The 12,668-nt window shown below is 34.4% G+C and overlaps 1 protein-coding gene across 14 annotated transcripts in view; it reads left to right on the forward strand.

Moving 5' to 3' along the window:
- The window catches only part of cacna1da (calcium channel, voltage-dependent, L type, alpha 1D subunit, a), a 128,785-nt gene that overhangs the window by 62,075 nt on the left and 54,042 nt on the right, over nt 1-12,668 (forward strand). For all 14 annotated transcript variants that reach the window (XM_058792150.1, XM_058792151.1, XM_058792153.1 and 11 more), the window contains 2 exons: nt 5,629-5,795; nt 9,891-9,965. In XM_058792150.1, the coding sequence (XP_058648133.1) occupies nt 5,629-5,795; nt 9,891-9,965 (242 nt within the window). The remainder of the gene's footprint in view (nt 1-5,628; nt 5,796-9,890; nt 9,966-12,668) is intronic.

Consider the following 12,668-nt stretch of genomic DNA (forward strand, 5'->3'; position numbering starts at 1 on the left):
CTGAACTATAAACTTTTATAACAGTGCTTCTGTGATTTTAATGTTTGTAACAGAAATAATGATACTGTGTGGTTGAAAAGACTGAAGCTGTTTCATTCATGACAGCTGCTCTCTTCAGGTCAGTTGCAGCGTGAACGCAGATTTAAATGTTTAAATTACTCTGGTGTGATCGTAAGCTACATGGACGTCAAAGGTTGAGGAATGAAACGGATGAATCGTTGTCATATAGGAATAGAATCATGTTGGTGTTTGAATCATGTTCGCAATCTTTAACAATCTATTAAATTGATGTCATGTTGGTGGTGACACCCAACATGTTTAACTATCACAGATAATATACTTAGATTTTTTTGGCTTCTGATTGCAAATGTAGCCAAACTTTGGAGCGCTTAGATCAGTGAGCAAGGTCCTGGCAGATCGCTAGGTCCGGTCCTCACAGATGAAGGAAAAAAAAAAAAGCGCACAGGAATCGATAGGCGGAATCGGAATTTTAATTTGACAAGTATCCGATTCCTGACCTTAAGTATCCGATTCTGGAATCGGAATCGATTTTCAATTCCCAACCCTAAGTGCTACCCACTGAGCCACCGTGCGTTGGCTCGATTTGCTGAAATCAAAACAGGGACGATGATAGGTGAGCGCCGGCCAATGAGATTGTCGTTTGCATATTTTCTCTGCCTACTACTGGAGAACCTGGCAGTTCTTAAAAGCTGAAGAATTCCAAAGGAACTCTGTTATTTTGACAGGAAAATACAACAAATAATATTGTTTACATACCATGCAGAATTGACGCACTACATGTAAGACACCATCTCTCTCTTTGCGTGTGAGAAAAAAGCAAAACGATGGTGAGTCGTGCGCTTCACACTAGAGCTTATGGTACGTCAAATACAGGTGCACTGCGCATTCATTCAGATGAACTGAAAATAGCACAGATCGCTTGACGGAGAGTGAAACTCTGAAGCACTCAGTCAGAGTGTTCGGCGAGTGAAAATATATCTGTGCTAAACTTATGCATAGCCTCCAACTCACACACTGGCGAGGAAAATCTGAGCATTTATTAGCCAGTGGATAATATTAGACATCATTTAGTCGCCCAGGGTCAAGATTTAGTCGCATATTCGAGTGATTCACTGGCAGTGTGCTAACACGTTTGTATTTCTTCTTTGCTGCTCTAAATAGTGGTTGGTTGCTTGTGGCAACACAGCACAACTTCCTGTGTTTGCATTCTGAGCAGCGAAGAAGAATTGATTTCCGATTTGCAGCGTTAAGCAAAGCTAGAGGGCATAACTATAGGTCTTGTTTAAGAAAATGGTATCGGATCGATACACGGGTTCAAGTACTCGCCGATACCAATTCCAGATTTTTGGTGATATCGGTGGAATTTCCGATACTAGTATCGGAATCGGAACAACCCTACTTTACACTATGGAGGCTCTCTTTTATTTATTATTTTTTATTTGATTCTTCAGTGTTGGCTAAATATTCTGTAATTTTATTAGCCGGTATATAATACAGCATGTGGTGTATGCCACGCCTCATCTTATTCATTTTTGTTAATAAACGTTTTGTTAGCTAGTTTGTCATTGTATCTTACTGTTTTATTGTTGTTGTGCTTTTTAATTAAGAATACAATGAATCCATCTTTTGTTTTAGTCTTATCTTTTCTTGTAAAACATGACAACAAGATCGCAAATTCGGAAAGCATCCGAACGAAGCCCAGGTTAAAACATAGCAAAAGAAGAACTCCCGTTCACAAAATTCAAATCACAAATAATACTACTGATGAAAAAGAACGGGTTGAATGTTAACCACTTTTGTTTCCATATAAACTATGATAAAAGTTCATCATCATGCATTGATTAATCCCATGTTGTAGCGCAAAAAAAATAAAAATAGATTGCGACCAAATCATGTGCTCGTGCGACCAACTGAGAAAGTTAGTCACAAAAGAGCGACCTGTGGGAAGAACGAGTCTGGAGCCCTGTAACAGATTTAGTTTCATTGTAAATTGGTGAAATTACAGATTCATCTGCTTTGGATGTCTGCAATCCTTTTTCCACGACTGTGTCTTTCTAGGGCTTTTTTCTTTTTTTCCAGGTTTCATGTGTTTCTGACGTGTTGTGTGCTGTGAAATGATCCTCACGTCTACTGGGTTGAATTGTTCTGAACTGATGATATTAAATAAAACGGTTTGAAGGTCAGAATGAAACCTTATGATAGAGGAAGTGATTCAGACTCATGAAAGTCATGGAGGAGAAATGAAATAGTTTAGACTACAGGACTAGGGCAAGCAGGTGAATGATGCTAATTCAGCAGAAACATAAAAAAACCCCATCTGTCATTATGTTTTAGCAATTCAGCACTTAAATACACCCATCAAAAGTTTGAGGTCATTAAGATATTGCAAGTAAGGTAATATTTTGAAAGAAGTCCCATATTCCATGGCTGCATTTATTTGATCAAAATTTATTGTGAAATATTATTATTGTTATTATTTAAAATAACTGTTTTCTGTTTGACTAGGCTATATTTTATAATGTATTTTTTTATTCCATTGATGCAACGCTGAATTTCCAGCCTCATTACTCCAGTCTTCAGTGTCACATGATCCTTCAGAAATCATTCTAATATTCTGATTTGATGCTCAAGAAACATTTGACATCTGTTTTTTACATGAATCTTAAAGAGAATATTGAGATTAGTTAAGACAGAAAGAGACGGAAAGAACTTGAGGAGAATAAGCAAGTGAAAGGAAGGGCAGATGGAGGAGAGGAAGGAGACTTGAGCCAGACAGGTGACTCAATTCAATTCCGTTGTTTTGTTTTTTACATCAGAAAGACAACCCATGACTCTCATATTCTTCCTCTTCTCCTTCATTTCCCTCAGAGGGGGGCACGAATTATGTATCCCCCTCCGGAAGGGTGAAATTAATCTCCTTCCTGTGTCCGTAAGTCCTAAAGCCATTTCTTAGAGCTGCAGGGTTATTAATATTCCACCACGAGAGACGCAGACGCTGTGCCAGTGGTGCAACATATACAATTTGCACATTGAGCAATCTTTCGAAATTAGGTTTGGGTTCCATTTTTGTGCTTCTGCCATTTTATTAAGGACGCCACACACGTCGTGTGACCTTTCCGAGCGCATTTTTGTGTGATGTTTCTCTAGGTCCTTTGTGGATAAGCATGCACCCTGCTGGCAGGACACTGAAGCGTTTACATTTAGGTTTAGCTGTATGTCAATATGGTCAACGTGCATTAGTTTGAAATTTGCTCAAACCCCTAACCTCTGGCATTATATTTTGAAGTGGAACTCTTAACAGTGTTTGTTACACACATGAATAATACATAATTTTTGCACATTGTTTGGAAAAGAAGTATTACTTTTCTGAGCGAATATTAAACATTGTGGCATTAAAACTTGTGAAAAAATCTAATTGATTTTTAATTAAACGAGTGACCTGAGCCAACAACCTCCTAGCCAAGCCCTGAATCAAACCATTGTCCCCCTCCTACTTTTAGTGTACATGTAATACGTTTTTAAATGGCTTTTTATATTATTATTATTATATCATTTAAATAATGTAAATATAAAATACTTATATATTTTATGTCAATATAAATATTAAGAAATCTTCTGAAATAATGCAGAATAATAAAATAAATATATATTAATTTATAATTATACTTATAATTAATAATAATTTATAATTAATTTTAAATTAATATTAAATCAATTTCTATTAATTTAGAATTATTTATTTCAATTAATTTAAAATAATTTATTATTAATGAATACATTTATTTTATTATTCTGAATTATTTTAGAAGATTTCTTTCTTCTAATTTAGATTTCTTATTTAATGTTAATACTTATGCCTAAAACTGATCAGCATTGTCATCTTTTTAAGCTTTAATAACAACTATCTTTTATTTTATGATGGTCAAAACTAATTTGAACTAGTTTAGCAGGTTGAAAAATCCATTCTGAACATTAACCGGGTCACAAGGTGTTTAGTATAACTTTATAATCTGAACTTTATTTGACTCTGTTCATGTTCAGAATCACATTCAGAAAATGATTTTCCTGGGACACAAAAGTATGCTTTCTATCTATTCTAAATATAGCAAATAAACTAATTTAAACTACACTAAAATTTAAATTAAATTAAATTCTATTTTTAATAGTCATGTCCATCACAACGAAAATTGGTTCTGAACAGTAGCAATGCCTATAAAAATTATAAATATGAAGGGAGCCATTTCAAGAGTTATTGAAAAACTAAAAAACCTCAGTCTAAAAACCTCTGTTCAGCAGTGTTGGGGAAAGTTACTTTTTTTAAAAGTAATGCATTACAATATTGCGTTACTCCCTAAAAAAGTAACTAATTGTGTTACTTTTTATGGAAAGTAATGCGTTACGTTACTTTTGTGTTACTTTTTAAATCTGGGCTTGTTTGTTTTTAATATAAAAAAGTTCTGTTTTTTGGCAAACGTAAAAGCCCTTTCACACCAAAAGTGAAATGAATAAGCCTCAGGCTAGAGGTCTGCGCGGGACTGTTTTTTAATCCCGCTCCCGCCGGGTTATATTCCGCACCCACCCGCTCACACGATATATTCACTCTTTGTTCACCCGCTGTCTGCTTAGAATAATTTTCTTCCCGACCCGACCGTTCCCGCTAAATTTAGATGTCTTTTTCAGAATCTCATATTTAAATTTCCGCTACTAAGAGAGGGATAGGCTAACAAATAAAAGTGGTCTGCACAACATTGTATTTGTAATTTGACACAAAATTCGTGTAACATTTTGCTGTCAACAGCAGGAAAAAAAGTATCACAGAAAATAAAAATGTAGGTTGTACAAAAATTTAACCTAATTATTTTTATTCGTTTTTCCAAGATACAATTCGTTTAACATTTTGCTCCATGTCAACACAATAGGAAAACGTGTTGCAGAGAAAGGTTGTACAAAAATTGTAGCCTATTTGTTATTTTTATTCGTCTTGTCAAAATACAAAATTCGTTTAACATTTTGCAGTTAACACAGTAGGAAAATTGTCGCAGAGAAAAATAAATAAATACGACATCTGTCATTTAAAATTATAGGCTATAAGCAAAATTGTTTTTTTTTTTTGTGAGTGAGATTAATTAATGCATGTTGGCATTTATTCTAGAACTACAGTAACATCTTACTCCCGATTTCTTGCAACATGGGGACAGCAGAGCTGTCAATCAATAAATGGGGAAAAAAGTAACTGGCGTTACTTATTTGAAAAAGTAACTCAAATATTTTCTAGTAAATTAAAAAAGTAATGCATTACTTTACTAGTTACTTGAAAAAAGTAATCTGATTACGTAACTCACGTTACTTGTAATGTGTTACCCCCAACACTGCTGTTCCGCATATATCTGTTGTTTTATTTAAACCTAACAAACGTCTTTTGTGATTGTTATGCTTGAAAAATGCCATCTTTCTGAAATTCAGTGTTGCTTGGTTTGATATTTTACTTTCGAATAACGTTCAGACATTTTTTAAAGTGTGGTTTAGGTTAAATGTTAAATAAATTTTGTGGTCCGTTGTATAGACTTTTAGTGCACTAAGAGTAAAACTGTGTTTTCCTGAACCCAGGGAGTTCTCTAAAGAGCGAGAGAAGGCGAAGGCTCGTGGAGATTTCCAGAAGCTACGGGAGAAACAGCAGCTGGAGGAAGATCTGAAAGGTTATCTGGACTGGATCACGCAAGCAGAAGACATCGACCCTGAGAATGAGGAGGAAGATGAGGAAAGCAAACGCAACCGTGAGTACCTGAGTGCTGCTCTCACAGCGCTGTGGGAATTGTATTTCGGTCAACTAATAGAGGTTACTCTCACAAACCATCTAATCTCACTTCATGCTGGCCTGTGACTGTTTATTAGCACATTTCTACATGACAGGAAATGATAAGTGACGTGCAACGGCATATTCCAAAAAAAAAAAAAAAAAAGCATAAGGTCTCCAAACTTTTGAAAGGTAGTGTATTTCATTTTTTACATTTAATAATTTACTTTTATTTAATGCAATAGATTGCGGTGCTTTAATAGCTGTATTAATTATTTTTGCAGTATTTGTTTAGTTAATAAAACTGCTGAAAATGTAAAAATATTAAGGAATCAATAGGCCTAATTAGTCAAAACTAATTACCAATTAAATTTGTAATAACTAAGGATGACATTATAACCAAAGCTTTGCAACATTTTGTAGCAGCCACAGAGCCATCTTTAATTGGCCCGTCATGCCCATCAAACTGCAGCGTGACACAGAACAGACGTCAGCAAACCCAAAACAGCTGCCTCTGGTGTATTTTTGATGAAATAGTTGAGGAGCAGTCAACATGCGCTGACGCCACGAGAGCCGTCTCTTCTGCCGAAGCGCAGATTTGTCAAAGTCAGACGTCTCCAGGTCAGAGGGTTCAGCACGGGCTGATTCCGGAAACTGGAGAACTAGGGTTCATCATACTTCCAACCACATTCTATTTGATCATTTTGCAAACATTGTTTATAACGTTGAGAGAACCTTGACAGAACATTCTGAGAAGGTTTCTTGTTAGCTGGCTATCTGCTGCGCGAGAGGAGTTTCGTGCAAACTCCTCTCGCGCAGCAGATAGCCAGCTAACAAGAAACCTTCTCAGAATGTTCTGTCAAGGTTCTCTCAACGTTCTCTTAACGAAGGGCATGAAGTGGAGAAACTGAGCAAAATAAGGACTAATCCTAATCCCTTTTATATAAGCAGCACACATGATTCTGAGCGGTTAGAGCCGCTGCTACAGCTTCCACTGTCACCGGAGCTCTTTGACTGACCTCGGTTCTGTGAGAGGACGGTCGGGTTAGATTAGCAGGCTGCTTTCTGAAAGCGTTTTTTTTGCTTTAATTGATTGATACAGACCCACAAAAGTCACTTGTCTGGAAGGCTTAGCATTTATGCAGAATTTATTCTGCAAATGGAAAAGCAAGCTGAATTCTGTTCCCGCTTGCTCAAGTTCACAAAATCTCTTAGAAGAGAATATATTTCCATTCATAATCTGCATCTTTGTCTTGTTTTCCTGTAAAAGCTGTTGGAAACAAGATAGAAGCAACTGATTTATTATTTATTTTAAGCATAAACTTGAAAGAATAAGGGTGAAAAAACTAAATTCACTTTTATATGCAGTTTTATACATCAATTGTAATGTTCTATGCAATTTTGTCTCTTAGTTGAATTTATCTTCACCGTAAGAAAAAAACATCCATGGAAAAACAGCTACTGGTAATTTTCTGCCAGGACAATTTTCTGTTAAGTTTACAACATAATTGAAAGGACATTTGAAGCTGAAAAAATCTATTCGGAAAATTCCTTCATAATAAATTCCTTCATTAACATAGTACCTATCACTGTAAAAAAAATTATAATAAGTTGAGCAAACTTAAAAGTTTAAGGCAACCAGCTTCAGCAGATTTTTGAGTTTTCTCAACTTATTTTTTTAGGAGATTTTTGAGTTTTCTCAACTTGTTGTTTTAAGTTTATACAAAAAAAGTTGAGAAAACAAAAAAAATAAAAAGTTGAGTAAACTTAAAAAGTTTAAGGCAATCAGTCCTGTAAAAAAAGGGGGGGTTGTCCCAATCTCTTTTTTCTGTAATTAATTGCATATTAATAAAATTTCATATTAATATTATAATTTCACATTGAACCTCCAAATTAATGTAGAAACAACATAAAGATGGTATATTTTAAATACGGTTTAATGGCATCTTTTTACTAAGTAGCCTACTATTAATGAAGGCCAGTATCATTGATACTAATAATGTTACTGATATCTCTATTAAATGCATTTTCCCTCAATTTTAGCCATTAATTATAGCCATTCAACATTACAGTATAATTGAAAGCCATTATTTTTTAACACTTAATAGGCTACGAAAAATATGAAAGCTTTTAATTTAACTTAAAACAATCTTCACATAAACTATACATTTTATATATATGAGCTATAAAATGACTATAAATTAATCTTTATTCAAACTCCAAAAGTTAATCAGTGACTAGAGCAGGGGAGTCCCAACTCTTTACGGTCATTTAGGACTTTATAACTTATGGCGAGTTAGCTCAGAAACTCGGTCTTAAATAACTGCGCATTTTGACATAATTGTGTGCGTTTTTGTCCGCTGAAGCCGCTCGGCAGCGTATGTGAAAAGTCGAACACGCAGCCATTCAAACTATACTCCTTTTGATAATCATCTTCGTCCAGTCTCTGCGCTATTTCTCACCAGAAGATATGACTGATAACACTGTCATTATACACGTTTATAGTTGCGGATATCTCATAATCCCCTCACAAGAGCACTTGTCTACGCTGCCGACTATTGATGTTGCGGTCTCCGTTAGATTGTGGTTGTTGAGCGTCTTGCTTTTCTTTCTCGGCTGTGAAACAACAGCCCGCGCCAGTGTTGCCACCTTGTGGACAAACTAATTAGTGCAAAAGCAATTCGAGGCTTGTGTGCGACCTGTGCATACTCTTCTCCCGGGCCGGATGAAGATGATTGGCGGGCCGGATTAGGCCCGCGGGCCGCCAATTGAATAGCCCTGACTTAAACGTTTAAGGCAACCAGCTTTAGTAGATTTTTGAGTTTTCTCAACTTGTTGTTTTAAATTTATAAAACTTAGAAGTTGAGAGAACTCAAAAATCTCCTACAAAAATAAGTTGAGAAAACTCAACTCAAAAATCTGCTGAAGCTGGTTGCCTTAAACTTTTAAGTTTGCTCAACTTTTTTTTAGTTTTTACTGAAAAACAAGATTCTGCATGATTTAATCATCATATTTGCAGTTATTTTGCGATTTGAACTTCGTGTTCATTTAGAATCACTATTAGAGATACTATTATAGTTTTTATTAATATTTTGAATTTGTTTTTATTTTAATTTTAAATATTAGTAATTTTGCTGTGTTAATTATGTTAGTTATTTTTTAAGTATGTTTGTAATTTTTATAATTTTTATTTCCGTTTTAGTACATCAAGTTAAACTAAATAAAAATAAATGTTTCATTGACAATTTTTTATTTAATTTTATTTTATTTCAGGTCAGGCTAATTTTATTTCAAGTAGCCTTTTTTAATGGTTTTAATTCTGAACTGTGATTATAGCATTCAACATCTCATTGCTGTTGCTTATACATCAGGAAATGCCATAAAATCACATTGAAAATAATTTTTGGATTATTGACTGTATTTCATTTGATTAGCCTGCTGTGTACACATTATATTCCTGATCATTTTAGATGTCGGTATAAATTGGTTGTTCATTTTCGATTAGTCATTTCAATAAGTCAACAAAGTACAAATAATGGCCTGCATTTCCAATCAAATATCAAACTGGCGTTTTCATCTCTATTGACCATTTTTAAACTATTTTTATTTGATTAATTGTGTAGACTCGGTATGAGAAATTATATTAAGATCTTCCAAGAGGCCTTAACTTACTATGAATGTATGTAGGGGCCATCAGGGTCAAAGGTCAGCTTCATATCATACACACATCCACACAGATCTTGATCATCTGCACCATTGAATCTCAACACTTGGTCCCTCACAATGTTCCTATGTTTTCACTGAATTCATTGCACTGTGATCCTAATAACCTGCTCTGACTCACTGTTAACTAACTACCCATCATCCTTTGCTCCCATCCAGCTGACCAGCTGCCTCAACGTTGATGTTGTTGTTGTTGTTGTTTATTGATGTTAATTGTTGTGTCGGTGCTGTTCTTGTTCCCGTGCTTTAACCTGTGTCGATGTGGCCACTCGTTCTCGCCCCCCATGACTGTGCCGCGGCTGTGCTGTGCTGTGTAAATCATGCATGGGCTTTGGGTGCATGGGAAATGAAGGGGTTACGCTGGCCAGCCTGATGGAGAAGAAGAAGAAAGGGTTTAGCTGGTTCAGCCAGTCCTCTGACACTCATGGTAAATCTCCCTCCCACCCTTCTGTCCCTTTCATATGTGTGATAACTTGATGATATTTATGAATATTACCTGTTAGAAGTCATGTACAGTGTTTAATAGGCATTTTAAAGTGACTGGTTCTGCATTTAAAATCTGATTGGAAAATTGACTGATAGATATTTCTAGTGGGATAATGAATTAATTCACTGATGTTTTTTGGGGATTATTATAATTAATTGATTTTATTATTTACAACATTAGTTTAATCATATGGCTGTTTCCACCAATTTACAGTAGGAAAGTAATAATCCATGACAAGTTACAGTGATTTTACTACAGTTAAGGAGGGCACAATGCACATTTCTTAATTTAAAATGTGTTTTAATGTCACTATTGATGAAGATAATATTATATTTGAATAATAACAGTCTTTAAATGCAAGATATTTAAAGTGTACCTAAAGTATACTTGCAATAGTTCGACTAGCACAATCAAATATACTTCAGTATATCTTTAGTGTGACTTTATTAATACTTCCGCACAAATAAAGTGCATTATGTACAAAATTAGTTGTTCCAATTTAACAGACTTTAAGTATACTGGTTTAGTATACTAAAAGTACAATTGCAGGGTATTTTTATTAAGTACATAAATATGTAAATGTATGCACGGTGTACTTTCAAATACATTTTAGTATGTTTATTGTTCACTAGGGGGATTTAAGCAATACCCTTCACTTTTTCTTTTTTTCTCTCTGTTGCCATTCTTGCTTGTATTGAAACAGGAAGTTGGGGTGGGACATATCACAGCATTTTTTTCAGTATTTTTGCACCGTTTTCCCAGAATGCACATGGATTTTGATTGCATTAATCTGTTATTAATGTTACTTTTAGGCATATATAGTTGACCTCAAAGCTAACAGAAATGAGAATGAAGCTAAAAACTTGGATTTTCATTGGGTTTCTAACTGTAATAAATTCACTTTTGCCTACTGTTCAAAAGTTTGGGATCACAAACCTTTTTTATGTTTTAAAAAGAAGATTTAAGCAATTTTGTATTTTTCTGCAGCAAATTACAATGATACAGTAAAATTCTGAAATAATATTACCATTTAAAATAACTGTTTTCTATTTGAATATATGTTAAAATGTAATTTATTTCTGTAATGCAAAGCTGAAATTTCAGCATCATTACTCCAGTCTTCAGTGTCACATGATCCTATTCTGTTGAGGAATATTATGTTGAACACTTATATTTTGCTTAATATTTTTGTGGAAACAGTGATACATTTATCAGGATTCTTTGATGAATATAAAGTAAAAAAAAGAACATCATGCTGATTTTAGATTAGATTTTTTTGTAACATTCTAAATGCCTTTACTGTAATTTTGTGTTAATTTGATGCGTTCTTGTTAAATAGAAGTATCAATTTCTTCTTTAGAAAATAAAAATCATAGTGACCCCAAAATTCTGAATGGTAGTGTATACATGTTTGTATTAATCATTGACTTATGCACAAATTGCCCATTTTGGCCTGTACGGAAATATGTATTTAAGCTAATAATGTCCATGTGTGTGACATTTATGTGGACGCTGTAGTGTGTGAATGCACTGCTAATTCCTAATTGTGCTACTTGTGCTTTGCAAGTGTGAGTTTTCCTTCTTTATGCCCGTCAGCACTTACGCTCTTTGTCCCAATCAGTTTTTCCACAACATTAGTGTTATCAAATTCCTCGCTTGCCCGTTTCCTCCTTCCTGTACTAATTTAGTCCTCTCATTCTCATTTTCTCAAAATCAGAGTGAGTCAGAGATCAGATCCGGCAGGAGTGGGAGTGTAGCGTCTCTCCAACTTAAAAATCCCACTTTAAAACAGTGACAGCGAGCTTCTAACATAGAAATGAGGTTAAACCCAGATCACCAGGCTCATGGTCAGCAGTTTATAGAGCAGTCACAAAAAGTCTGATCACACTCGCTTATTACTGTCTTTGGATGTGTCAGAATTCATCCGTATATCCTGAGGGAATGTGAGGGCTAAGAAGAACAGATAGTTTTTACTTTTTGCCTTTGTTTTACCATTACTGAACTCATGATAAAACTTTTGGCCTTTTAATTTGATTTCTGTAAATTTCTTCTCAGAACAGATGCAAGTTGATTGTAGTTTAGATATCATATAAAAAATAACTAACACTTTACATAATGATTCTGTGAATTTGTAAATGGAACTGTGGAGACAAATTAATGGCAAATATATTCTAAAAACAAAAAGAGCATGGTGAATTGCTCTAATTTCAATGAATTTGCAGTGAGTGTATGTGGATACAGTATATATAATTTATAAATATTTATTATTGCATATTTTTACATAATGCATGTTAGCATGCATTATATTTTTTAAATATTGTAATATATGTAGAAATTAATATTAACAAGATGAATAAATGCTGTAAAAGTATTGTTTATTGTCTGTTCATGTTAACTATATCACACTTTGTGAAGTGTTACCAAGAAATCACTTACCACATATACCAAGAAGTATTGTTAAGTTCAAGATCAAATTGCATCATGTCAGAGCTTAGAAATTACATTTATACTGAGTTATATTCATGTATTATTTTTATTTTTTGCACATGCAATGCTCACTCTTTTAAGCCTTTCTCTTTCAAAACAGTGCGCATTATATTTATAATTGGAGCTTTTGACTGGAATTGAGTTTCACCAAGAATG

Source organism: Onychostoma macrolepis, chromosome 11 (genome assembly GCF_012432095.1).
Source record: "Onychostoma macrolepis isolate SWU-2019 chromosome 11, ASM1243209v1, whole genome shotgun sequence".
Classification (NCBI taxonomy): Eukaryota; Metazoa; Chordata; class Actinopteri; order Cypriniformes; family Cyprinidae; genus Onychostoma; species Onychostoma macrolepis.